General features: G+C 53.0%; 2 protein-coding genes across 2 annotated transcripts; one reads left to right on the top strand and one right to left on the bottom strand.

Moving 5' to 3' along the window:
* Positions 1 to 159: 159 nt before the first annotated feature.
* Positions 160 to 1,812, bottom strand: LOC120402308 (dolichyl-diphosphooligosaccharide--protein glycosyltransferase subunit 4-like). The gene is made up of 2 exons (XM_039532844.1): positions 1,676 to 1,812; positions 160 to 293 (listed from the first exon to the last, which is right to left on the bottom strand). The coding sequence occupies exon 1, from the start codon at positions 1,802 to 1,804 to the stop codon at positions 1,691 to 1,693; it is 114 nt and encodes a 37-aa protein (XP_039388778.1). The 5' UTR covers positions 1,805 to 1,812; the 3' UTR covers positions 160 to 293; positions 1,676 to 1,690.
* A 14,992-nt stretch (positions 1,813 to 16,804) lies between these two features.
* Positions 16,805 to 26,164, top strand: LOC120401202. The gene is made up of 7 exons (XM_039530855.1): positions 16,805 to 16,995; positions 21,783 to 21,831; positions 22,077 to 22,128; positions 22,961 to 23,062; positions 24,002 to 24,980; positions 25,191 to 25,308; positions 26,142 to 26,164. The coding sequence occupies exons 1-7, from the start codon at positions 16,828 to 16,830 to the stop codon at positions 26,162 to 26,164; spliced, it is 1,491 nt and encodes a 496-aa protein (XP_039386789.1). The 5' UTR covers positions 16,805 to 16,827.
* Positions 26,165 to 27,114: the final 950 nt, after the last annotated feature.

The following is a 27,114-nucleotide window of genomic DNA, read 5'->3' on the forward strand; positions in this document are numbered from 1 at the left end:
GTGGGGCCAACGGCTTCCCTGTCCCGGCCCCCCCCCCCCCGTTTGATCAAAACAGGGCCCCAGCAGAAAGGCTCCTCCGATCCTATAAGCCCGAGCACCATGCTCTGCGCCCCACAGGTAGGGCTCTGCTGGCACCGCAGTGACACCCAGACGCCCGCACACGGGAGGTTCCAGCCCTTTATTTGTGTCTGCACAAAGCTACGGCGCGGTGCGATGTGGAGCCAGGCTGCGGGGCCAGGGGCGGCTGTCAGCTCTGCTTCTGGCCATGGCAGGCCCTGCTCAGGGCTCGGGCGCTGTCGGGGCAAACAAGAACCAACAGCTCAGGGTACAAGGGGAGTCGGGAGGGAGCCGGCGCTAATGCCACGGGGACCAGTCCCCGCCCCCTTACGCGGCTCGACTGCTGCATCTGCACGGCCCCCGGGCAGGCCCTGCAGCTCACAGGCCAGACGTGCTGCCAGGGAAACCAGCTCCAGCCAGACCCACTGGGCCAATGCCCAGGCTCACTGGCCAGCTAGGGGAAGGGGTATCATAAACCAGCCCCTCCCCCCCGGAGACCATGATGCTCATGGGGAGATGTCACCAGCCGCACGGTTCTAACGACCAAGTGCCCAGCAGTGTCTGTGCCACCAGGGGCCGAGACCCCACCCCAGCTCCCAGCAGCCAGCCAGTGCCCAGCGGTGTCTGTGCCACCAGGGGCCGAGACCCCACCCCAGCTCCGAGCAGCCAGCCAGTGCCCAGCGGTGTCTGTGCCAATGGGCTGAGACCCCACCCCAGCTCCGAGTCCCCAGCCAGTGCCCAGCGGTGTCTGTGCCACCAGGGACTGAGACCCCACCCCAGCTCCCAGCAGCCAGCCAGTGCCCAGCAGTGTCTGTGCCACCAGGGGCTGAGACCCCACCCCAGCTCCCAGCAGCCAGCCAGTGCCCAGCGGTGTCTGTGGCACCAGGGGCTGAGACCCCACCCCAGCTCTGAGTCCCCAGCCAGTGCCCAACAGTGTCTGTGGCACCAGGGGCCGAGACCCCACCCCAGCTCCAAGCAGCCAGCCAGTGCCCAGCGGTGTCTGTGCCAATGGGCTGAGACCCCACCCCAGCTCCGAGCAGCCAGCCAGCGCCCAGCGGTGTCTGTGCCACCAGGGGCCGAGACCCCACCCCAGCTCCGAGTCCCCAGCCAGTGCCCAGCGGTGTCTGTGCCACCAGGGGCCGAGACCCCACCCCAGCTCCCAGCAGCCAGCCAGTGCCCAGCGGTGTCTGTGCCAATGGGCTGAGACCCCACCCCAGCTCCGAGTCCCCAGCCAGTGCCCAGCGGTGTCTGTGCCACCAGGGGCCGAGACCCCACCCCAGCTCCGAGTCCCCAGCCAGTGCCCAGCGGTGTCTGTGCCACCAGGGGCCGAGCCCCCAACCCAGCTCCGAGTCCCCAGCCAGTGCCCAGCGGTGTCTGTGCCACCAGGGGCCGAGACCCCACCCCAGCTCCGAGCAGCCAGCCAGCGCCCAGTGGTGTCTGTGCCACCAGGGGCTGAGACCCCACCCCAGCTCCGAGTCCCCAGCCAGTGCCCAGCGGTGTCTGTGCCAATGGGCTGAGACCCCACCCCAGCTCCGAGCTCCCAGTGCTGTCTCCCAGGGGCTGCGGTGCCCAGGTGCCAGAACTGAGGGGGCTGAGGGGGCTGCAGGCTGGGCATTACCTGCGGGGTGGCCCCTCACTCCTGCTTCTTGGGGTTGTTGACAGCCACGTAGTGGCAGAGAACCACGAGCAGGAAGAGCGACACGCCCAGCATGTTGGTGAAGATGGCGAGCTGCACGTCGGTGATCATCCTGCAGGGAGCGGGATGCGTCAGCAGGGGTGGGGAAGGGAGGGGGTCCCGGAGCTGAGGGGTGATCCAGAGGTTGGGGAGGAGGGGCCAGGGTGGATTTCACCTCTGCCTTGTCCTCGGGAAGCGGCATGGGGAGCCGGGGGGCCCTTCCCCATCACTCGTCTGGGAGGTCTCCTGGCTTCTCCTGCTGCTGCTCCCCAGGGCGGGTTGGGGCACTGCCTCAGGGCAGCTGGCTTTGCCCTCCTTCACCCCCATTGTGTGCCCGTGCTGGGACCGGTGGGTGAGGGGCTCCCCGGGGCCTGGCTGGAGCTCTCCCGATTGCCCCGTGGAGAGGCTGGAGGACCTTGGGGGGGTGTATGGCAGACAGGGAGCAGGGGCTGGGTTTGGCCTCTGGGCTCTGCTCCTGCTGGGGCAGGCGGCAGGAACATCCGTAAGGACTCCAGGATCCTCTTGGGCAGGCCCCATCTCCGCTCCAGGGCCGGTTTCCTCCCCTGCGACTCCAGGCGCTCCCTGCTTTCCCTGCGCAGGAAGAGCAGGCTGCCCGCGGAGCTCTCTCTGGCTGGGGCCTGGACCCGCCTCGGGGGCCCCCTCCCAGGTGGCGGGGGTGTGAACGCACCCAGCGGTCTCTGCACCACGCGCGCTAAACCCCACCTGTGCTGGAGCTTCTCCCGCAGGATGTGGCTCTCCAGACGCTCCCTGGCCTCGGCTGTGACCAGAGGCGGCCCCGGGTGGGGCACCAGCAGCTCGGCTGGGCTGGCTCCTGTCAGGGGAACTGGCTCGTAGCCATTCCTCGCCGGCTCCTCGGCTCCCACGCGTCCAGCCAGGCCCATCTGCGTCCAGGCCCCCCCAGCGGCACAGCTGGAGCCTCATCCCAGAGAGGGGAGGAGCAGCAGAGACATTCCTGCTCCCTGGAGGAGCCTTTGGCCTGCTGCGGGCGGGGCAGCCGCTCCTCATGCCCCCCGGCGGGCGGCGCTCCGTTTGCCAGCTGCCTGCCTGGCGCTCAGGAGGGGAGCGGGACTCGCTGGGTGGGAAGGGGTCCGGCGTGGGCGGGAGGACCTGGTCGCCTACACGTGTCTGGAGCAGCAGCACCACTGCAGCACATCCAGGTCCCCCACGTGGAGCTGCCCTGCAGGTTCCTCCCTTTGGAGCCGGAGGCGAGAGGGGGAGGTGGCCCTGGCCCGGCAGGGACCCACGCGCCGGCCCGGTCGGTGTACACCTGCCACTCGGCTTGCTGGGTCCCCTCATTGCACGGGGGCAGTCTGCAGTGTCACCCAGCAGCTGGCGGAGGGCGCGGTGTCTGGGGGCTCGGCAAGCACGGCTTGGGGGTCCCGGCACAGCTGGTCACGCGGCTGCTGCTTTGCACCTAGAACACAACAGCAGAGAGGGCTTCTGAGGGGAGACGGGGCCTGAACGTAGCGGGGGCCATGGGCACCCGAACCGTGACCCTGCCCACCCGTACCGTCCCAACCCCAAATCCCCACTCCCTCACTCCTAGCCCCAAGGCCCCGCCCCATGCCTGCCCTCCTGTGACCCATTCCCCCCAGGCCTCGCCCCCACACCAAGCTCTGCTCCTCCGCCACTGCTTCCCTCCAAGACCCTTCTTCTCTGCACCCCCTGCCTCCCGTTGCTCGCCCTTACAGCCAGTCACAAGTCAGAGGGCAGGGCCCCCCACCCCCTCATTCCAGTGCCCTGGCCCCAGGCCACTCTGCGCTGCTGCTCCAGGACCTGGCATGCTGAGCTTGTGAGAGCCGGGGGCCCGATGAAACCCTCTGCCAGCACCACGCCGGGCCCCCTCTCAAACGCTGCCAGCGCCATGAACCCGGCCAGGGCATCGTGCCAGGGCTGTGAACCCGGCCGGTGCGCTGTCCCAGTACCAGAAACCCAGATGGTGCATCGTCCTGGTGCAAAGAACCCAGCCGGTGCCCCATCCTGCAGAAATGGGTCTCCCCAGTGTGCGGGATCCCAGGAAATCTCTCTGGCAAATGCCAGGGGCTGGCAGCACCTAGCAGCCTTGGCCTTGCAAGCCCTGGTACGATGTACAGCAATGGAGTGCCAGGGGCTACACCCCTAGCCAAGACACAGCAGACGGGGTGAAATGAAGATGACGATCTGCTGGGCAGTGAGCAGTGCCTCCTGCTGGCAAAGCTGCCCTGTTCTGCAGGCTCCTGGGAAGGGCCAGTACCCCCCCCCCCCCCCGCCCATGCTCACCATTAGCCTGCACAAAGCCCCGGAGGACATGGGGACAACCTGCCAGAGGGGACAGACAATCGGGCATTTGCCTCCATCGCGGCAGAGCCCCCAGACGACGGTTCGTTAGCACCGTGTCAGCTTATCCCAGCTCCAGGCAGCACCTTGGCTCCCGCTCCCATCCCCAGGGCCAGGCCAAGCCTCAGGGGCCTCGTGTGGGACCCCTGGGCCAGGCTGGAAGGCCCTGGGATTCTGAGCCCGGGACCAGCAGGGAGCGTGAGGCAGGGCCTTACCTTCTCCCTCATCCTCCGTCCCCCTCCGCCGGAGCCTGCGGACCAGCAGAGCCTGCGGGAGCCAAGGAAGTGGCAGAGTTACGTGGTACCCAGACTGAGGCCAGGCAGTGCCAGCCTCCCGCCCAGCCCAGCCCGGTGCCAGGGGTGCCCACGCTTCCCTCCACCTCCCGCAGCTGGAGAACTCCAGGCTCCTTCGGCCATGCCCCGGGCTCCCCACCCGAGTGTCATTGGGACATCAGGGCATCGCCACACCAGAGTCACTATCAGAGGGGCAGCCGTGTTAGTCTGGATCTGTAAAAGCAGCAAAGAGTCTTGTGGCACCTTATAGACTAACAGACGTTTGGGAGCGTGAGCTTTCGTGGGTTAATACCCACTTCGTTGGATGCTTGTCTAGCACTAGCTGGTGGTCAGGGCAGTAAGGAGCAACCAATGAATGGCTAGTAGCCAGGATGGGTAAGGAACGGTGTCTCTAGCCTCTGTTCGTCAGAGGATGGAGATGGATGGCAGGAGAGAGATCACTTGATCATTGCCTGTTAGGTTCACTCCCTCTGGGGCACCTGGCATTGGCCACTGTCGGTAGACATGTTGCCAGCACAGAGTGCCCGAGGCAGCAACAGCGGTTCATCTCCCGGTGTGCTTCGCTCCAATAAACACACCAAGGTGGAGAAGCAGACAAAGTTTATTTGAGATCTCAAAGCGGTGCCAGGAGACAGACACGTCTCAAATCAAGCACCCAGCTACAAGCAGCTTTTCTCTTTTTTATACATCACTTTAACTAAGCCTCTTCTATCCCCCCCCACTACCCCTCTCTCCCCACCTTTCATTCCCATGCAGCAAATACACTTTGCAGTAGCAATTACATTAAGCAGTTAAGTCATACTTGGCAAAAACCAATCTAGCTCGTTAGTAACTCTTCTGTGAACTGTTATCTTGTCTTACTTTCTCTGATCTGTTATTTTGCCCCTTAGCCAGGAGCAAGCAGGCCTCATTATTGCAGGCCTCATTATTACCTTCTGGTACAGGTGTTGCAACTGATAACCATTCTCTGTTGCTGGCCTGTGAGGTCGATTAAAGTTCAAACATGGAAGCGCTTTGGTCAGACATGGAGTGACTTTAGTTCATTCAGGCCTACTACAGAAAGGCTTCACTGACACTGTGGTTTTCCACCCTCCTGAGTTACCTAGAGTCATGCCTAATGACACCAACAGCCCTGCCCCCACATAACTCCTTATCTCTCAGGCCCTAACCCCTCCCCTTCTCCCCAATCTGCTGCCCCCAGCCCGCCCCTACTCCCTGAGCCCCTGCCCTCACCTCATCCCTTCTCCCCAAGGCTGTGCCTCCATCCTGCCCCTTCTCCCCAAGGCTCTGCCCCCCCCGGGGGCCTGAATGTGCATTAAAAAGAGCCTCGGTTAAATGATGCCCCCACATGCAGGTCTAGTACCCAGAAAAAGTGGACGATTGCGACCTAAACTTGTTGTAAGCGGGGGATGGTCCCGCTATTGTGGGGAACTTTCCTGGCTTCTGCACGACCCTGGTGAAATGGGCTAGCGAAAGGATCGGAGTCCTCGCTCCCACTCCCTGTACCCAGAGGCCTCCCTGCCCTCGAGGACTCCCCTGCCACTCTGCTGTCTGGCAGAGTCCTCGTGACCTCCACAAGGCTGGGCCCAGGATTCCTGGGGGGCTCGACCCCCAACCCTGCTGTGGTCACCGGGGACAGGGGCGAGGGTGTCCCCACTCCGGGGTGCCCTCTCTGCACTGGGCACCTCCCTGACCCACTGATCACATCATACAATTTAAAGCAAATACACGTTATTTAATTAACAATTAACTTAAAAAAAGAAGGAAAAATGGGAAAGGTTAAAGGAAAACACGTCCCGCTGCTCTGTGGCAGGGACCATCACCACCAGTGTCTCTGGGATGTCAGGGCACTTCCCAGCCTGCTCCGTGTAGGTCCCAGGCCCCTGCCCAGGCCCTGGCCGTGCTGCAGGGACGCTGCGGGTCGGACACTTGCTCTGGGGGTGGCCACACGCTCTCAGGCTCTGGGTGGCAGGACCCTTCCCCAGGGTCCCCCCGCCCTGTCAGGGTGACGATCCCCCCCAGTCTGGCCTGCAGAGCCCCTTGGCTGGGGCGTCTCCCTGTGCTGGGCCCACAGCCCCCCTCGCTCTCCCCAGCTGCTCACCGCACCTGGCTCCGGATGGCTCCAGCTCCGGATCCAGCTCCGTCTCCGGCCCCAGCTCCAGCTCCGGTGCCGTCTCCGTCTCCAGCCCCAGCTCCTGCCCCGGCTCCAGCTCCAGCCGCAGCTCCGGCCCCAGCGATGGCCCTAGCTCCAGCCCTGGCTCCGGCTCCGGCCCCAACCCTGGCCCTGGCTCCAGCCCCGGCTCCGGCTCCGGCCCCAGCTCCACTCTGCCTCAGCATGGCTGCTGCTGCTGCTCCCTGGGCTGCTTCCCTGGCCCCCCTGGCTCTGGGGCTGCAGCTCTGCTCCCAGCGGCTCAGCCTGGGCCCCTGCTCTCTCCTTAGCTCGGCCCCACTCCTCTGACCCAGGCAATTCCAGCTCACACGGGACCCCCCCTGCCCTCCCCACTCCCTGATTAGCTGCCCGCCCTGTCAATCAGGCTGACCTGGAGCATTGGCCTCTCCCCATTGCCCCTGGGGACTGTCAGTCTCAGGCTCCTGATTTCCCATCGACCCCTCCCCTTTTAGTGCTGGGCGCCAGCAACCAGCCCCCCCACTGATGGTCCGGAAGGGGGCACAGTCCCTGCCACTGACGAGAAATGCTGTGCTGAGCTTCCCATTGCCGGCTGTGCCCAGAGTACAGCGTCCTGCCAGCGCCTGGCGGGTGTGTCAGGCAGACTTGTGGGGTCCCCAGGAAGGGGGACCTGCAGGCCCTGGCTGCCTGTCTCTCTCTCACACACACACACACACACGCTACACAAGGCAGGCTGGGCAGCCGCAGACATGTGCCCTCAAGCGAGCTGGGTCTAGGCTCTGCTACTGACGTGCTGTGTTGTCTTGGCCCAGTCACCTAAACTCCCAGGGGAACATTTTCAAAAGCACCTAACTGATTTAGGTGCCCAAGCTCTGTGCCAATGGGATTTAGGCCCCCCTCCAGGGGGGGCACTTATTCTTGACATTTTTACCCCTTGCCTCTTAGTCTCTCTGTTGTTAAAAGGGGGCGGATGGCCCTGGTCCCCCTTTGTAAAGCACTTGGAGACCTGGGGATGAAAAGTGCTATCCATAGACCATGGTTAGGTTTTGAAAGGTATTTAGGTGCCTAACTCCCATTGAAATCAGCGTTAGCACCTAAATACCTTAAAAAACCTGGCCCTGGGTGTTCAGAACGAGTACACTACAAAGTAAACCAAATTCCACACCCGGTGCGGACGCTGGGATTGGCCTCTTCCAGACGGAGATTCTATCTATGCAGGGGCTGGCTCTGGTCAGACCAGCAGTACCTGGCCAATGGCTGTTCAATACAGCTCCATTTCTGATGCGGACAAACCCACAGACATGCTGGCCGGACAATGCTCCTCAGCTCATTCCTTCAGCACGGCTTCTGATCTTTTTGGATCATTAACTCCAGAATTTTTTCTCTCCATTATCCACCAGCTTACCGAGCTCGCTGAATAATTTGCAAATGTGGTCGTTAAATAACTTATCCGCTATTGTTTTCCAACAACATATTTGGCTAACAATTATGCACCACTCCCCCAGCTCTGCCAGGAAGGAAAGGCGATGGAAGTGACACATTAGCAGGAAAAATATTCCACACCCCAGGGCGATGGGGATTTTCTCTGTGTGCCCAAGAAATCCCACTCTACATCAGATCTTCTCTGGCTGGATCAGCACTCATTCAAACACCCACACAACTGCTGCACACAACTGCTTCTGCTCATACTTTTCAGCTAAAGACCCTGATTTTTTCCCCAGAAAGCAGGAGAGAATTCGATTTTTTAATATAATTTGATGAATAATATTGATGTTTATTTTAGAGCATTTCCCCCCATTTTTATCTATTTAAATGTTCACACTTGCAGGAAATTATAGGGGTGGGGTTCAGACAATGGGGGGTTCAGACAATTATTGAATGGCAGACATTGAGGTTCCAAACGTGAAAGCTTTATAGCTGTTAAAAATCAAAATGTCACCATCACAGGTCAAAATAGACCAAGTCAATATCTTTCACTGAAACTCTCCTATATTCTCCAGCAGCATTTTTCTTACTTTGAGTCATAGAATCATAGAATCATAGAATCTCAGGGTTGGAAGGGACCTCAGGAGGTATCTAGTCCAACCTCCTACTCAAAGCAGGACCAACCCCAACTAAATCATCCCAGCCAGGGCTGTGTCAAGCCTGACCTTAAAAACCTCTAAGGGAGGAGATTCCACCACCTCCTTAGGTAACCCATTCCAGTTCTTCACCACCCTACTAGTGAAAAAGTTTTTCCTAATGTCCAACCTAAACCTCCCCCTCTGCAACTTGAGACCATTACTCCTTGTTCTGTCATCTTCTACCACTGAGAACAGTCTAGATCCATCCTCTTTGGAACCCCCTTTCAGGTAGTTGAAAGCAGCTATCAAATCCCCCCTCATTCTTCTCTTCTGCAGACTAAACAATCCCAGGTCCCTCAGCCTCTCTTCATAAGTCATGTGCTCCAGCCCCCTAATCATTTTGTTGCCCTCCGCTGGACTCTCTCCAATTTATCCACATCCTTCTTGTAGTGTGGGGCCCAAAACTGGACACAGTACTCCAAATGAGGCCTCACCAGTGCTGAGTAGAGGGGAATGATCACATCCCTCGATCTGCTGGAAATGCCCCTACTTATACAACCCAAAATGCCATTAGCCTTCTTGGCAACAAGGGCACACTGTTGACTCATATTCAGCTTTTCATCCGCCGTAACCCCTAGGTCCTTTTCTGCAGAACTGCTGCCCAGCCATCGGTCCCTAGTCTGTAACAGTGCATGGGATTCTTCTGTCCTAAGTGCAGGCCCTGCTCTTGTCCTTGTTGAACCTCATCATATTTCTTTTGGCCCAATCCTTAATTTGTCTAGGTCCCTCTGTATCCTATCCCTACCCTCCAGCATATCAACAACTCCTCCCAGTTTAGTGTCATCTGCAAACTTGCTAAGGGTGCAGTCCACGCCATCCTCCAGATCGTTAATGAAGATATTGAATAAAACCGGCCCCAGCACCGACCCTTGGGGCACTCCACTTGATACCGGCTGCCAACTAGACATGGAACCATTGATCACTACCCGTTGAGCCCGACCATCTAGCCAGTTTTCTATCCACCTTACCGTCCATTCATCCAGCCCAGACTTCTTTAACTTGCTGGCAAGAATACTGTGGGAGATGTTCGCAGGCCTGCTTTGGCTACCTGCAGCAAGCAGATAACTGCCAGGAGAAGGATCCCAGCCGATTCAAAGAACAGGGTGCTTGCTGCTTGGTCAGCTCAGGAGGGTGTGAGGACATAAATGCCAAATAAGCAGCGCATGCTTTCAATGCATAGGATTAGCGGCCCGTGTACCTTTCAGTACTGAAGAAATCTGTATGTTAGATACTGTTATTTTTCTTTGACTGGTATGTGCTGTATTGCTGTAATGATAAGAGCATGTTTCGATTTATGAGGCGTCTTAGTTAACCCACAGATTGTCGTCTTATCAACAGAAGGATTTTTTTTTGTTTAGTCTCAGCAGCTTTACTACACTGTGGTGTCTTTCCTCCACATCGGAGCAACTCGGGCTACTGGCATCCCCAGCTGTCCCAATTTGCATGTTTGTGTTGTTCTCCACAGGTGGGAGTTCCGCTGTCAGAACAGACTGAACCTGCTCACTGTCCATGCAATACAATGGAATTATTTCGGGTGCGGGTGGAATCAGAGTTTGGTGGGTTACACTCAGGCCAGGCCCTTGTCTCCGTCTCTTTAACGGAGCCCTGACTCTGCTCTCCCAGGAGCCCCTCTCTGCCTGAACACAGGTTGCTCTCACAGGCCCAGCTCACTAGGTGACATCTACCCTGTCTTTCCATCCAGACTCCATGGAAGACTGGAGAACTGAGCAGGATTATGACATCACAGGTATCAAGGAAGCTGAACAGCTGAAACATAAGAATGGCCACACTGGGTCAGACCAAAGGTCCATCTAGCCCAGTATCCGGTCTTCCGACAGTGGCCAATGCCAGGTGTTTCAGAGGGAATGACCAGAACAGGGAATCATCAAGTGATCCATCCCCTGTCATCCATTTCCAATTTCTGGTAAACAGAACCTAGAGACCCTCAGAGCATGGTGGGGCATCCCTGCCCATCTTGGCTAATAGCCATTGATGGACCTATCTTTCATGAAATTATCTAGTTCTTTTTTGAATCCTCTTATAGTCTTGGCCTTCCCAACATTCTTTGGCAAGGAGTTGACTGTGCATTGTGTGAAGAAATACTTCCTTTTGTTTCTTTTCGACCTGCTGCCTATTCATTTCATGTGGTGACCCCTAGTTCTTCTGTTCTGAGAAGGAGTAAATAACACTTCCTTATTTACTTTTTCCACACCAATCATGATTTTGTAGACCTCTATCATATCCCCTGTAGTTGTCTTTTCTAAGATGAAAAGTCCCAATCTTATTAATCTCTCCTCCTATGCAAGCTGTTCCACACCCCTAATCATTTTTGTTGCCCTTTTCTGAACCTTTTCTAATTCCAAGATATCGTTTTTGAGATGGGGAGACCACATCTGCATGCAGTATTCCTACGCTTTGTTTCCTATGGTTCAGCCAGTTACTGATCCATGAGAGGACCCTTCCTCTGATCCCAGTACAGCTTCCTTTGCTTAAGAGCCTTTGCTGAGGGACCTTGTCAAAGGCTTTCTGAAAATCCCAGTATGTCAGTGCACTGCAAGGCCTTCAATGGCTTTTAAACTTTCCCATGGGGACATCGGAGACATGGTCCAGTTAACTTGTGTTCAGGCCTAACAAGAACTCAGATGTAACCTGCTGTGAGAAACTCGTTTTAACAAGGATGCCCCTGTACCAGCACAGGCCACAGGTCAAAATGTGGAACTTCAATAACAATGGTATTGGAAGAGCCCAAAATCACCACCACAGGAATGTATTGACTATGACCCCTTACTTCAGATGCACTGTGGCCTAGTGGATAGAGCACTAGATGGAACTCAGGAGACTTAAGTGCTAGTCCTGGCTCTGCTATTGTCTTCCTGGGTGACCTTAGGCAAGTCACTGCTATTCTCCGTGCCTCAATTTCCCATCTCGAAAAGGGGGCTAATGCTACAGACCTCCTTTGTAACGTGCTTTGAGATCTACTGATTGAACATGTTAGATAAGAGGTAGGGCTCTTTATTATCTTATGATATAGGGTGATTTTCTTAAAGCGCCCACTGCTGGAGTCAAGTGATTTATCTGAGAATCTCTGCTCTTTATTTTATTGTATTTTATTTTATTTGTTAGCCAATTTTAAGCCCTCGTGGTTGCAAAGAGAAGCTGGAGAACATGAATTGAGTGCACCCTAGCGGCTCAGACACCAGAAGGCAAATGAAGAGGTCCCCAGATGAATGTTTTTTGAAGATCTCATTATTTTGAAGCCAGTCTCATGATTTTGGTGGGGCCCAGCTCATGGTGTTGGAATGCTTGGGCTGGCGATACCATGAACGTTTTTCTGCACTGGTAGCACTAGAGAATCACTTCAGGGCTGCTTCTCACTTCAGGCTGGGAGATTCTGCCTCAGTCACAAGGGTTTTAGGAGTTCCCACAAGTAGGGAAAAATGTCCCTTGCCTAAAGGCTGGAGAGTCCTAGAGCTCAGAAAAGACCCAGGGTTTTCCTGGGAAACCTGATGCCCTCTCTCCTGCCTTATTCTGAGCTCAGCCCACTTGGGCGGTTTCCCCATCCCATCTCCTGATCTCAGTACAGCATTGACACCTCACAGATGTTATATCCTTGGGGGCAGCCAGTTTAGGAAGAAATCACTTGAGGCCAGAGAACAGACAGCAAACAAAACCACCATTTTATTTACAGACCATAATACTCTAACTCAGTTGCCATAGCAACAGAAACCATGACAACCAAATACACAACATATTCCTCCCCCCCTAATAAGAACATCCCCTAAATAAAAAAAAACAAACACACACTAGACTAGAGAAGGAGGGTAGACTGCCTCCATTCCCGGCTAAACCCTGGGGATTATTTTGCCCCATAACCGTGGGTTCGCCCTAGCTAGAGATCCAGCCGATGAGGAGGCCTTCTGTCTCTAGGTGGATTACGGCGAACTTCTGGTGTTATTGCACCTGAAAGCACTAGGGGCTCAGGGTCCGCAGCACGAACGGGTGAGGAGGTGGTATCAGCTCGTGCTGGGCAAAGGGGTATCTCAGCCGCCGGCAGTAATGGAGGAGAACAGTCAGGAACAGGTGACTCGTGATTCGGTGCCTCACCAGAAGAGGTGAAGTCAGACCCCTCAACTGTAGATGGGTCCTGAGGACTGGCATGACCTGGCAACAGCTGATCTACATGTCGCCTCCAGGTAACATTCTCTGCAGTCCGGACTGTGTAGGAAACAGGTCCTGTTTGAGTGATGACTGTGGCTGGGACCCATTTAGCTCTGGAAGTATAATTCCGAGCCATAACTGGCTGTCCCGGGCTAAAGGTTCGGTCTTTTGCTCTGGGTGCCCGTCTGATGACTTGATATTGCTGCTGATGTTGCACAGTTTGTCGGGGTTCAGAAGGTTTCAGCAGATCAAAGCAAGTGCGCAGCTGTCGTCCCAACATTAGAAAGGCTGGGGATGCCTGAGTCGTAGCATGAGGGGTGTTTCTGTAGGAAAGTAAGAAGATATCAAGACGCTTTTGAATGGAGTGTTGTCCCCTTGCTGATTTCAAAGCGTTTTTCATTGTCTGCACAAATCTTTCAGCTAATCCGTTGGTGGACGGATGATATGGTGCTGACGTGATGTGGTGTATCCCATTTGCCTTCATAAAATTTTGAAACTCCTGAGAAACGAACTGCGGTCCGTTGTCGCTCACAAGTTGTTCTGGCAGACCAAAACGACTAAAGAGTCCTTGTAGTTTTTGGATAGTACTCTCTGCAGAAGTGGACTGCATTATAGAGACTTCTGGCCATTTAGAATGGGCATCTATTGCCACCAAGAACATGCTTCCTTCAAGGGGGCCAGCAAAGTCAACGTGAATACGTTGCCACGGGTTTTCAAGCCAGTCCCATGGGTGTAGGGGTGCCCACTGGGGTGCATTCCTCACACCCTGACATGACATACAAGCTTTTGCCTTCTCTTCAATAGCGCTGTCCAATCCAGGCCACCAAAAATAGCTTCGTGCAATTTCCTTCATGCGCACTATTCCACAGTGACCGGAATGTAGCTGTTCTAACATCTGTGATCTCAGTGGTGGTGGAATAATGATACGTCTCCCCCACAACAAACAACCAGATTGGACCGATAACTCCATCCGTTTGGACATGTAGGGAACAAGGTCGGATGAGACCGGAGAGGTTTGTCGAGATTTTCCATGCATCACCAGGTCCATAACTTGGGACAATACTGGGTCAACGCGAGTTGCTTTCTTTATCTGAGTAGCAGTGATGGGTGTATTCTCTACCTGTTCAAAGTAGAAGATTTCCTTTTGGGCGCTATCTTGATGTTTGACCGGCAAAGGCAACCTCGAGAGGCCATCTGCATTGCCGTGCAGAGTGGATTTCCGATATTTAATTTCATATGTGTGTGCTGAAAGTAACAATGCCCAACGTTGCATACGACTAGCAGCTAATGGGGGAATGCCTGTGTAGGGTCCAAAAATTGACGTCAGAGGTCGATGGTCTGTAAGAAGAGTAAACTTTCGCCCAAAGAGGTACTGATGAAACTTCTGAATTCCAAAAACAATTCCTAATGCCTCCCGTTCGATTTGGGCATAGTTAGTTTCTGCTTTGCTTAGAGTGCGTGAAGCAAAAGCAATAGGTCTCTCTTCTCCCGAAGGCATAATGTGTGACACGACTGCTCCCACTCCATAAGGGGAGGCATCGCAGGCCAATTGCAGGGGTAAGGATGGATCGAAGTGCGTTAGAACTTCAGAATTTAACAATGCATCCTTAGCTTTGTTAAATGCAACATCACAGGCTTCAGTCCACTTCCAGGCCTTGTTCTGCCCAAGGAGCTCGTGAAGTGGTTTTAGCAGTGTGGCTAACTGTGAGATGAACTTTCCATAATAGTTCAGTAGTCCTAGAAACGAGCGCAGCTGGCTTACATTTCGTGGTGGGGGAGCCTCCACAATAGCTTTAACTTTTGCAGGGGCCTTATGAAGACCTGCAGAATCGAGGATGTGTCCCAAATATTCAACAGAGGGCTTGAAGAATTCACACTTGTCTTTGCGAACTCGTAGGCCATACTCTTCCAATCTTTGTAGGGTAGCCTCTAAATTCTTTAAGTGATCCTCTTCATTTCTTCCAGTGACCAGGATGTCATCCAGATAGCACTGAACTCCTGACAAGCCACACAAGATCTGGTCCATAGCTCTCTGGAACAGGGCGGAGCCGATGTTATTCGAAGGGTAGGCGACAGTATCGATAAAGCCCCTTATGAGTCACAATAGTCAACAGCTCTTGGGACATTTCATCGACGTGCATCTGTAAATATGCTTGACTCAGATCAGTCTTACTGAACTTTTGTCCCCCAGCCAGGCCTGCGAAGAGGTCATCGATGCGGGAAGCGGTATTGCTCTGCACACAACACTGGGTTGACAGTGACTTTAAAATCACCGCAAATCCGGAGAGAGCCATCTTTCTTCACTATTGGAACGATAGGAGTGGCCCATGAGCTATGGGTAACTGGTATTAGGACTCCATTGGTGACCAGGCGCTCCAGGTCTGCTTCAACCTTTGGCCTGATGGCATATGGCACAGTTCGGGCTTTCAGATATTTTGGTGGACTGCCAGGTTTAATGTTCAATGTCACAGTGATTCCCTTCATACTTCCCAAATCATCTCCAAAAACAGCAGCATGTTTCCTTAGTATAGGGTTAGACTGGTTTCTTCTTTAGTCATCCGGTGCACTTCTGCCCAGTTCAGTTGAATCTTCCCAAGCCAAGACCTACCCATTAAGGCTGGGTAGTTACCTCTCACCACAAACAGTGGCAATCTAGCGGCCTGTCCATTGAGCTCCACCTTAACATCAATAGTGCCGACCATGGGCACAGCTTCTCCCGTATACGTCTTCAGAACAGCTTTTGTTGCCTTAAGCGGAAGATGCTGTAGCTTTTCTTTATACACAGTCTCAGAGACCAGCGAGACAGCTGCACCGGTGTCTAGTTCCATGCGTATAGGTTTGCCCTCCAATAAGGGGGTTACCCAGTATTCATGTGAGCCCGCTGCCAAAGACAAAACATGCAGTGGCACTTCCTCTTGTGATGAGGTGTCTCCTTGATCATCCTGGGTCTGCTCTAGAGTATGCAAGGTTCCTCTTTTTGTCGGCCAGACCACAGGCCTCTTTTTCTTTTGTTTACAGGCACACTCAATGTGTCCCTTTTTGCCACAGTGTCGACACACCAGGTCCTTACACCAGCATTCTGATGCCTGGTGTCCTGGCTTACCACAGCGGTAACATTCTTGACTCTGCACAGTTTTGTGGGTCGGTTCTTGTGACACTTTTTGCACCCTAGGGGGTGCACTGATGTATTGTGCCTCCCTTGTAGCCAGTTCCATGGAGACAGCAATATCAACAGCCTTCTGTAAGGTAAGCTGAGCCTCTGTCAGTAGGCGCTTCCGTATAGCTTCACTGTACAGGCCACACACTAACCTGTCACGCAGGGCATCATGTAACATTTCTTTAAATTCACAGTGTTCTGCTAGCTTTTTAAAAATTGCTACAAATTGTACAACTGTTTCATCTTCCTTTTGGTCTCTTTTGTGGAACCTATATCTTTCAGCAATTACCAGTGGTTTTGGGGAAAAATGGGACCCCAGGATTTCCACAATGTCACTGTAAGGTTTAGTTGCTGGCTTAACAGGGTGTAGTAAGCTGTGTAGCAGGAAGTAGGTTTTAGCTCCTACAACACTTAAGAATATTGGCACCTTCTTTGCTTCTGTAATGTCATTTGCAATAAAAAAAAGCTCAAAACGCTCAGTATACACATGCCACTGCTCTGTATTCTCATCAAAAGGCTCCAGAGGCCTGGTCAGAGTAGCCATGATTTTAGTTTCACTTTCACAGTCAGTGCAAAGAAGCAGCTTTTTTGTTTGTTTGTTCTTTACCTTGACTGCTACTTCCTTCTGTTACTGGAGCAGCACCGGAATCCTACCCTCGTCGCCACTTGTTATATCCTTGGGGGCAGCCAGTTTAGGAGGAAATCACTTGAGGCCAGAGAGCAGACAGCTAACAAAACCACCATTTTATTTACAGACCATAATACTCTAACTCGGTTGCCATAGCAACAGAAACCATGACAACCAAATACATGACAACCAAATACACAACAACAGACTAGAGGGAGATTGCAGGAGGGCAGCCCCATTGTGACCTAGAGATGACATCAGCGCCTGCCTGATGCCAGAGCAGCAACCTGCCCTCAGGTGTAGCCTGGGTACTTGGTGCTGTTTTGAGAGTGCCTGTGTTGAGAGTGTCTTAGTGCCTGAGCCCGGGGAAATGAGTTCACTCCTCCTCTATCTGCTCTTTGTAGTCTTTTATGCTGTGCTGAGGCTCGCCAGATCTGAGGTAAGTGAGACTCCTAGAGAGATGGAAAGGCTGGATTGATGCCAGCTGAATGCAGGAACCAAACATAAGTATTTTTCAATCAGCAGGCTCGGATCAAACTGATATGGGAATCAATCAATAAAGAATTAAAGGACGGGAATATATTTAAAGCAGGTTAACAATGTTTTATGGAAAATGGGCCATGTCAAACATAGATGTGACAAACTTAGACTTGTGTAAGGTGTTTTTCATAGATTCCAAGGCAAGATGGGCCCATTGGGATCTTCTAGTCTGACCCTCCTGTCTAACGCAGGCCAAAGAACTTCCCCACAATCATGCCTAGTGCATACCTTTTATTAAAATGTCCAATCTTGATTTTAAAAGTTGCCAGTGATGGAGAATCAATCCACCATGACCTTGGTCAATTGTTCCAATGGTTAATTCCTCCCCCTGTTAAAAATGGACGCCTTCTTTCCAGTCTGAATGTGTCTAGTTTCAACTTCCAGCCATTGGACCATGTTAGACCTTTCTCTGCTAGATTGAAGAGCCCAATTGTAATTGTTTCTTCCCCGGGTAGGTATTTATAGACTTTTCCTCAAACCACCCTTAACCTCTTTAAGCGACATTGACTGAGCTCCTAAAGTCTATCACTACAAGGCATGTTTTCTAATCCTTTAATCATTCTTATGGCTCTTCTCTGAACCTTCTGCAATTTATCAACATCCTTCCTGAATGTTAGACACCAGAACTGGACACAGGATTCCAGCACTGGTTGCACCAGTGCCAAAGACAGAGGTAAAATAACCTCTTTCCTCCAACTTGAGATTCCCCTGTTTATGCACACAAGTACCGCAGGACATTTGGATTAAAAATCAGCACTCTACAATATCAATGGAGCACAGGTTAAAGGGATTGAGAACAGGCTAATGGCTAACTGACAGATCTTAAAAAGTAATTGTCAAAGGGCTCCTTGAATGTGGGTTTTTCTAATGGGGCTCTGCAGGGATCAGTACTAGGTCTGAGGCTATTCAACATTTTTTCAATGACTTGGAAGTAAATACAAAATTGCTGCTGATAAAAAATGTGCTGATGACACAAAGATTGGCAGAATGGTAAACAACGATGAGGACAGGGCAGTCATACAGAGAGTTCCGGAGAGTTGGTTTGGCAAATGGGGCCCATTCAAACAAAATGCGTTTCACACAGCCCAACACAGAGTTATACATCTGGGAACAAGGAGGGCCTATTCAGCTTTGGATTTCACGATCTTTAGTTTTGTATCATCTGCAAATCTGGCCACTTCACTGTTTCCCCCCTTTTCTAGATCATTTATGCATACGTTGAACAACTCTGGTCCCAGTACAGATCCTTGGGGGACCTTGCTATTTATCTCTCTTCATAAACTCAGCATTTATTCCTACCTTTGGTTTCCTATCTTTAAACCAGTTACTGGTCCATGTGAAGACCTTCCCTCTTATCCCACGACAACTTATTTTGCTTAAGAACCTTTGGGGAAGGATCTTGTTAAAGGCTTTCTGAAAGTTCAGGTATACGATCTCCACTGGATCGCCCTTGTCAAACAGAGCTGATTGCAGACTCGGTGTGATTCTACAGCTGGGTGTGTCCCTGCCAGTGTGTGTGTGCAGCAGGACAGGGTGAGGGAGCCCAGGCTGGTGGAACAGATGGGCTCAGTGGGACCCCAGTACATCAGGTGTCACCCGGAATGGGGTCCAACCTGTCACAACCTCCAAGAATTCTAGTAGATTGGTGAGGCACGATTTCCCTTTTCAAAAGCCATGTTGACTCTTCCCCAACAAATCGTGTTCATCGATGTATCTGATCCTTCTGTTCTTTACTATAGTTTCAACCAATTTGCCTGGTACTGAAATTAGGCTCACTGGCCTGTAATTGCCAGGATTGCCTCTGGAACCTTTTTGAAAAATCAGCATTACATTAGCTACCCTTCAGACATCTGATACAGAGGCTGATTTAAGCAATAGGTTAAATACCACAGTTAGTAGTTCTGCAATTTCATATCCGAGTTCCTGCAGTACTCTAGGGTGAATAGGGACTGCCTTCTCTAAAGCATTCATTTAGTCAAACACAAGTTATTGGACTCAATACAGGATGACATTTTCTGGCCTGTGTTATACAGGAGGTCAGACTAGATGATGTGATGATTGCGTCTAGCCTTAAATGCTATGAATCTATGACTGATTTTACACCTCTAGCATGTTCCCTCTTGAAATAGTCCCAGTCTTTTCAATCTCTCTCTGGATACAGGAGTCTTCCCAGGCCTTTCATCATTTTGGACCCTCCTATTTCAACTCATGGCAGGGTGCCCCACCCTTCCCCACTGCCCCCGTAAGGGGAGGTTAAAGTGCTTTGGAATGCAGGAAAAGTAGCTTCCACACCCCAAAGGGATGGGCCCTGATGACAGCTGGGTCTGGGTAAGAAGCTCTTCAAAGGAAGATTTTGAGCCACGGGAGAAGTCCTTGCTCACCGAAAGAAGCACACTCAGTCTGGGCCTGGGTTGAGAATACTTGTCCTACAGAAAGGACCCAGAGCTGAGCAGAGTGATGCGCTCTGAACTCAGGGTGCTCGGTACTCTTAGGACTTAGAGTACTTCCATTCCTTTGACAAATGGCATCTCGGCAGCCTCGGGGATCAGTGTTCCCATCGCGCTCCCTGACCCGGTACCCAGGCTGGGCCAGGGACGCTAATGATCCAAGCAACAGACCAAATTCCTTGATGAATCCTGGTCATGTGCCACTTGAGGCATGTTGTGCAGCCTGCAGCCTGATTTGGGGTGGGTTAGTGGGGTCGGTGGAATTTAGCCACTTAATTTAATTTTATTTTATTTGATAATTAATGTAATATTAATTAGTAATATTAATAATAATTAATCGATATTAATAATATGGGTATGGCTCGCCAATGTGTGTGATCAGAAGATAAAGTTCGTCCTGAATCAGGCTTCACAGAGTTTACACAAGGAGCTTCGGGGTATATGACAGGCACTTACACTGAGACAGAAATAGTCATCAAGACCTTTTATTAAAATCAATGAAACAATAAGTAAATGTAAAAATGCTAAAACAGGTCGAGATTACAGAGTTACAAACTATCACAGTTCTTTAAGAGAGAGATTGATGATAATACACTGTTAGAAACTCACTCTGTGCAGTAGCACTTTGGGTGTTGTTCACACTTATGATAAAGGAAGTTGGTTAATATGGGTCTGAGTTTAACCCTATATAAACTAGGTGCTTTTTAAAAGGTAAAGCAGAAACTAGATTCCTTTATACTTTCAGCTTTGAAAAGAAATAATACCACGGCCTATCAATAGTTAACAGCCTTGTATATGGGTAGCACCGATGCGTAGATAGGGTTGAGGCGATGGATAGACAGGAACAGATAGATGGGTGTATCGCCTGCCTAATGGTGATTTGTTTCACCTTTTATAGAGCATTATTCGGAAATCCTTCCTCCTATGCCCAAATTTCGTCTTTCCCCCACGGAAATGTTAGGGTACACCTGCCTCATAGGCTAACATATGTGTGCGTATGAGTGACAGAGATGTATGCATTTGTGGTGTACTTGTTAGATTTGTGGGCAAAAATCCCCATTTTCCACCCTTTACTGCTATTGGCTCAGCTAAAGGTCTCCAGACATTTACGTAGGTATTTGTCTTATTATTACTTTTCTGAGTAAGGGTCCCCAAAGGTTGCCTTCAGTGTCACACAGGATGTCTGACCTGGATGTCTGACCTGCATTTCAGCTAGTGCAAATCTAGAAATCTATAAAGCCTATTACATACTTAAATTTATCAAAAATATATTTATCAAAAATATTGCACTCCCTGAAAACTAAATGCAAAGCGGTACTGTGAAATGTGTGCCAATGGCAATGTCCAAAAGCTGTTACTGATGTCTAATACAGGTGACCTATTTGTACTTCAAGGGGTGTAGAAAGTGTGGTAACACCCTGATTACTTGCAAAAGTTGCAAGTGTCTTGGTACATCCTGATGATAGAGGAGAGGATCTAGGATCCTCAACATGGAGAATGCTAATTGCTGCTCCAGTATCTATAAAAAGATTCCTGTTTTGTCAATATTCCAAAAGCTACGGGAGGTTAACCCGGCTTCGTATAGGCCAGTTAGCCTGAAATAATGGACAAACTGCTATGGGATTCAATCAATAAAGAATTTTGGTTTTTGTAAAACAGCTGCGGTTTCAGGATGATATAGGGGTTATATCAGCACTTGTTTGGGAGGATTTGCATAACCCATTCCTGGCTTCACCACTCAGGAGGAGCATGGCCATCCCAAATGCATGCAGATAAAACCCCAATATCATGCATTCCCGAAATATGTATCTAGCAAACGCTGTTGTCCAGAGGTCGGATTTCTCCCCCAGGCTCTGAATTCCGTGCACGGTGTCTGGGGTTAGTTGCAGATCCTGCAATCCTAAAACCTGCGGAGTTTTATAAGCTCTGCAGGAGAGAGAACTTTGCAGGCTCTCTCCTTCAATGCTTATAAACTCTGCAGGCTCCGGGTACCAGCAATCCCTGTTTCTCCAAGCCCTGGATTATTCCAGTGAGCCCTGTTATGGGTTGTGCTGTGTGCCCTATATTGGCTGCATCACAGGAAAGCACAATGCCGACCCATGAGGCCTCATAGTGCAACACTCTCCCACAAGGAAACACTTCCCCCTGGCCCCACATGGCAATCCCCTCTGGCTCAGTGTCCTCCCAGGTTTATTGAGGAGTTCTCTTCTAACCCTGCTGCTTTCTCTGTGTGTGGCAGGCTTCTCCGAGGAAGAGGAGACACAGAGCCAAAAAGCAGAAACCGAAAGGTAAGCAGCCCCTGACCCCACAGCTGCGGTGGCAGACTCGGGCCCCACGCAAAGCAGAGAAATAGGGTCTGTTCCCCCACCTGCCTCCCCTCTTCCTGCGAAGGCTCAGTCGTGCCCAGAGCCGTGCAGAGGCACTGGCTGGGGCTCCGTTCACAGGCTGCCCCTGAACTCTGGGGCAATAGGCTGCTAGGAAGCAGAGGGGGCCCAAGCAGCTCAATGTCTCCTTTATGTCTCACTTCTGGCAGCTTTTGGGTGCTGTGAGGAAGAGCTGGAGGCTGGTGCATCCCCAGAGACATGGTAAGCAGTGCCCCCCTCCATGAACCTGCAGTGGGTCAGTCCCCTCCTCTCGCGTCATGCAATTCAGCCCCACCCAGGGGCAGCAGCCCGAGTAATCCCTCCCCTGCCCCGACCTAGGTACCAGGCAAGCAACTCTTCTCCTGAGACTCCTGCAATTCATTCCCACCCCGCAGAAGTTGCCATCTCTAATCCACCCCCCACGCCTCGTACAGGGGTCATTCCCTTCCTCGAGCATCATGCGGCTCATTTAACCTGGGGGGGGGAAGGGTGGTAGATTGTGTCGACCGGACTGGACCGGACCATCCTCCCCTCCCAAGAGGGGGAGAAAATGTTTTCTGGGAGCAGCCCCGTGCACCCCAGGGAGGTGAGGTGGAGAAGTCAGGAGGAAGGCTGGGCTTTCTGGTACGGTGAGTAGGGTGAAAGGGATCCAGCAGCACTTGTGTAATGGCCCCTCCTCCATCACGGGTTCCCAGGAGGATTTGAACCCTGGAGCTTCAGCTCTGCAGCATAAAGCACCCCTTAGAGCTGAAGAAGCAGCTGCATTAGTTGGCAGCTATAGTAGGCTGTTATCCTATATGTGGATTGGCTTCTGTAGAAGGCACATGACACACACGCTGCCAGCAGGATGCATGCTCACCTCCTCAGCACTAGAGAGGGCTCACCTCACAATCCAGCTAACCCCAACCCAGAACATCCAAGGCCCGGGTATTGCAGGGGAGGAGGCTGCCTCAGTGGAGAAGGGGACAGGGAGCCTTTCGGTGCCGCCCCTCTGGGTAAAAGAGGGCCTGAGGGCAGGGCCTGCACTCAGCTTTCTGCTCTCTCTGTTCCACAGCTGCCCTGTGCCCCCGGAGAAGCACCGCTTGGCTCAGCGCCTCAGGCTGGTTGAGAGGAGGGTACAGTGCATGGCCAGACACCTGGAGGAAGTTCTGATACCGTAAGGGAACTGAGCGGGGGGCACCAGACTGGGGGCTGGGGGGGAGGGGAGAGTGAATGTAGAGAGGAGGGAGCAGGGAAAACCAGACACTCCAGGATCCTAAAGTAACAGGGAAAAAGCCACTACGAGGCTTTAGCTTCCAAGGTGAGAGACCAGTGACAGTGAGGTGGGGGATGATCAGAAATGAAATGCAGAGACTGCACGGTGGGGTTGTGAGTAGGATCAAATCCTTCTGTACGGCAATAGCTGCCAGCAGGCGACTGTCTAGACCCTGCCCCTGCCCCTGCCCCGTTTGAAAGAAACAGCAATCCAATGACACCCTGGGAGAGGTGTCCACCCCACACAGCACTGGAAGGGGTCAGGTGGCCAGGCAGGCCCATGAACTCCCCAGGGTGCAGCTGCAGGAAGAGCCGGGGAGCAGGGAACTGATTCCAAACAGGCTCAGCTGGGCAGGACTAGGCAGGGCCTATAAACCAGGAAGCTGGCACCAGACGGGCTGCGGCAGGGGAAGGGCAGCCCCTCCTAGCTAATAGCCATTGATGAATTTATCTAGTTCCTTTTAGAGTTTATAGGCTTGGCCTTCACAACACCCTCTGGCGAGGGTTACACCCACATGCTCCCATCTTCCTCCCCCAAACCAGTTGTTGTTAGCTAATCTTTCTCTTAAAATAGCAGTAGGTCCCCGATCATGCTCAAGGCCCCGTTGTGCTAGGTGCTGCACATGTGCGTGTGACGAAGGGGTTAACGTTCTAGATATAATGAGTGCCGGCTCCCCCTCTCAGTCCTTCGTTACCCAGCTGATGTCCTTGTGTCGGGGTGTGGTGTGCAAGGCATGCCTAGGCACTGCCCCACTGCACTACTGCTGGAAGGCTGTGCCCGAGCCCTGCCTTGGCTCAGCAGGGCCATGTCCCATCTGTCCCTTTCTTCTCTCTCCCACAGGCCGAGTGTGTCGACATCTGCCACGAGCCAGTTCTCCTACTCCTCTAGGGAATCCACCACCTCTGCCCTCCGGAGTCCCAGCTCCTTTTCCCTGAGAGAAGCCGCCATGATTCACTCAGAGCCCCTCCGCCACACGGGGGAGATCATGCCAGTCGGGGGCTGGGAAGGATCCGCTCATCCCATCCAAGCCCAGCCTCTCCCCAGGCCTCCTGCCCACAGCAGACGAGTCCGGGGAGAGCAGACCATGGGTCTGGACCAGACGTCAGTCCGTGGCTTAGACTTCAACATCCGCCAGAAACATCTGCAGAGTCAACTGGGGGCTCCTACCCCATACACAGAGTCGCTGGCCAAGATGATCCCTAACGTCCCTGCTCTGTGCCCACCGGACAGAGACCCCAGGGTGAAGTTCAACATGAGCAGGGTCCCTTTCCTAAGCCGTGAAGTCCTGGAGGACCTGGACTGTCACGTGCAGACAAAGAGACTCCAGCATGAGCAGGGCTTACCCCTCACCCCCCAGAAACCCCACACAGCTCTTCTGCCTCCAGCTCCACAAACCCCCATCCCGGGGGAGCCATTGCTGGGTGAGCGGGACACCAAGCAGCAATTGACGTTAGACACAGCTCGGCCCAAAAGTGGATTTCCAGCAAAGGTCCCGGAGCCCCTCAGATCCAACACCAGCCCTCAGCGTGCACAGGTGATCCGGGAGCCATGTGTCTGCCCCTCTGGACCCCTGCCTCAAAAGGCCCACAGGATCATGGCATCCCCTGAGGCCATCCTGGCCAGGCCTGTGCCCACGGTGATGGTCAAGCTGCAGGATCACATTGCTCAGAAATGCTCAGAGATCCAAATGGAGGCGTTCCCAAAGATGGTGAGAGAGTCGCACAGAGATGCTCCTCGTGAGAGAGACGGCACAGCAGAGAAGACGCTCACAGCCACACTCCACCTCTATAGGAGCGAGTTGAGAAAGCCTCTTACCAGTGTGAGCGGCACCAAAGGGACTGAAGAGAAGCTGGAGCTGCACATGGAGAGGAAGGTTCTCTTGGGAGAAGGCTCCTGCCTGGGGCCAGGGGCACAGGCAGGTGAGGGCAGGGCAGATCATCCCAGGACCCAAAGCCACCAGGTTGCCCCAGAGGCCCCAGGCTCTGAGCAGCTAACAAGATCCACCCTTGACTCTCTCATTGCTGGGCAGGCTGCACACGACCTGCAGCTGAAGCACCTGATGGAAATGTTGAGCAGCTCCCGCCCCTTGGCGGGCCAGGTCTCAGTCTGCCAGCAGTGCCGTAAGACATACCCAGGAAAGATGAAGGGTAAGAAAACTCAGGAGGAGACATCTGCTGAGCTGCATGGTCTTCAAGCCACCATGGATCCACAAGGGCTCGATGGAACTATGAATTCGCAGATCTTCAGGGATCAGCTGCCAATTAGAGTCTGCAAGAAGTGCAGTGAGCTTCGACGGAAGAGACCAGCTGGCTCTGCAGGTGCTGACTTGCCCGGAAGATCCCATGGAATCCCACAGCGATGGACTCCAGGAGACTCCTCAGCATCATCCAACCACAAAAAGATGCCAGTGGTGTGGCTCCTTCCAGCAGACAGGAGAAAGGCGCAGGATGGAATGGGGAAAAGTAAGCAACCAAAGATGGTGTCCATTGCTACAAGTACAACAGGGCTTTCGCAAGCTGGGGAGAAAACAACTGGGAGTCCTGACGGTTCTCCCCCAAAGTCACCAAAGGCCTCTAGAGCTAGGACACCATCCCCTTCAAGGAGCAAAGTTCCAATTCTCAAACGGATGCTAATGTGCCTCAAGAAAACCTGCACTAAGCTTCAAAACCAAGTCAAGTCCCAAATGTCCAAGGACTCTCATTCAAGAACACCTGATGCTAAATTTACAAAGCCACCCCTTGGGAAGGCAAGGGCCTCCAAGGGTGTCTGGTAGTAGTATAAGGGCCCTACCGTCAATAAAACACTAACCCCTCCCCTTGACCCCGCAAACCCCACTCCTTGACCCCTTAAGCCCCAACCACCTGTCACTGGAAGTCCCACCCATGGCGGACACATGACCGGAAGCAAAGTGTGTCATATGACCCCTCTAAGAACTCCTCCCACTGCCCTCTACCAATCAGGATGGGTTTTGCCCCCGTAGGCCTGCCCCGAGAGGAGATTTGACCAATCAGGGGGTGTTCCGGGCCGGGGTGACCCATCCAGAAGTGGTTCGTGTGACCCCTCTAAGAACTCCTCCCACTGCCCTCTACCAATCGCGATGGGTTTTGGCTGCATAGGACAGCCCTGAGAGCAGGTTTGACCAATCGGGGGTGTTCCAGGGCGGGGTGACCCCCAGGAGTGGGTCCTGTGACCCCTCTAAGAACTCCTCCCAGTGCCCTCTGCAATCAGAGTGCAGTACCATCACCCCATAAGTCCCAGCGCCGGGGCAGAAGAGGCTCTCTTTTGCCCAGAACGCGTGCTCTAGAGATCATGGAGACATGGACTCCTTCACCACCCCCGTGAGAACTCCAGACTTTGTTTTAGCCCCGAGAGCCTTTGGACTTGTGTGGGGAAAGCGCTACATCAGCGAGAGTTGCGACGAGGGCCCTTTGACTCAGCCATTGATGGATACGCTGGAACCCAAAACCCAAACCCTCGTGAGGCACCCCAATGAGCGTGACCGCCTCTCATTGTCCGCTCCCCTAGAGGAGGAAGGCGAACGCAGCTCGGGGGAGTCACCGGAGGACAAGGTGAATGGAAAAGACATCACTCAGGTAAATGAATGATTAAGAAGTGATGGTTGATGATGGGGTGTAATGGGTTAGGAACCGCGGGGTTGTGTAAATCTAAAAACAAGCAGTGGGGGGCTTACACTGCTTCTTTTCTGAAAATCTCTCAACAGCTCGACAATGCCTTTATCAAGGCCTTTGAGAACCAACCACACAAACACAACTCCAGTTCCTCAGCGGCCACCACCACACCAAGCCCTGAGAAAACTGTGTGCGCGAAAATGCCCATATTCACAAACCCGGCGCACGTGCTCTAGGGGTTGTGAATAAAAAACCAAGGACTGACAAACCATTCTCCCAACACCATAAGCTCGTCACAGCTTCCCCATAGTCTAGTGTTTGGGA

This window comes from Mauremys reevesii, linkage group 3, assembly GCF_016161935.1.
Source record: "Mauremys reevesii isolate NIE-2019 linkage group 3, ASM1616193v1, whole genome shotgun sequence".
Taxonomy (NCBI): Eukaryota; Metazoa; Chordata; order Testudines; family Geoemydidae; genus Mauremys; species Mauremys reevesii.

What these genes read in the sequence shown, in the direction of transcription:
- LOC120401202 (XM_039530855.1), top strand. Translation starts at nt 16,828, where the DNA reads ATGCCAGAGCAGCAACCTGCCCTCAGGTGTAGCCTGGGTACTTGGTGC. An exon ending in CAAAAAGCAGAAACCGAAAG is followed by an intron (nt 21,832 to 22,076) that starts GTAAGCAGCCCC and finishes CACTTCTGGCAG; the next exon opens with CTTTTGGGTGCTGTGAGGAA. An exon ending in CTGGAGGAAGTTCTGATACC is followed by an intron (nt 23,063 to 24,001) that starts GTAAGGGAACTG and finishes TCTCTCCCACAG; the next exon opens with GCCGAGTGTGTCGACATCTG.
- LOC120402308 (XM_039532844.1), bottom strand. Translation starts at nt 1,804, where the DNA reads ATGATCACCGACGTGCAGCTCGCCATCTTCACCAACATGCTGGGCGTG.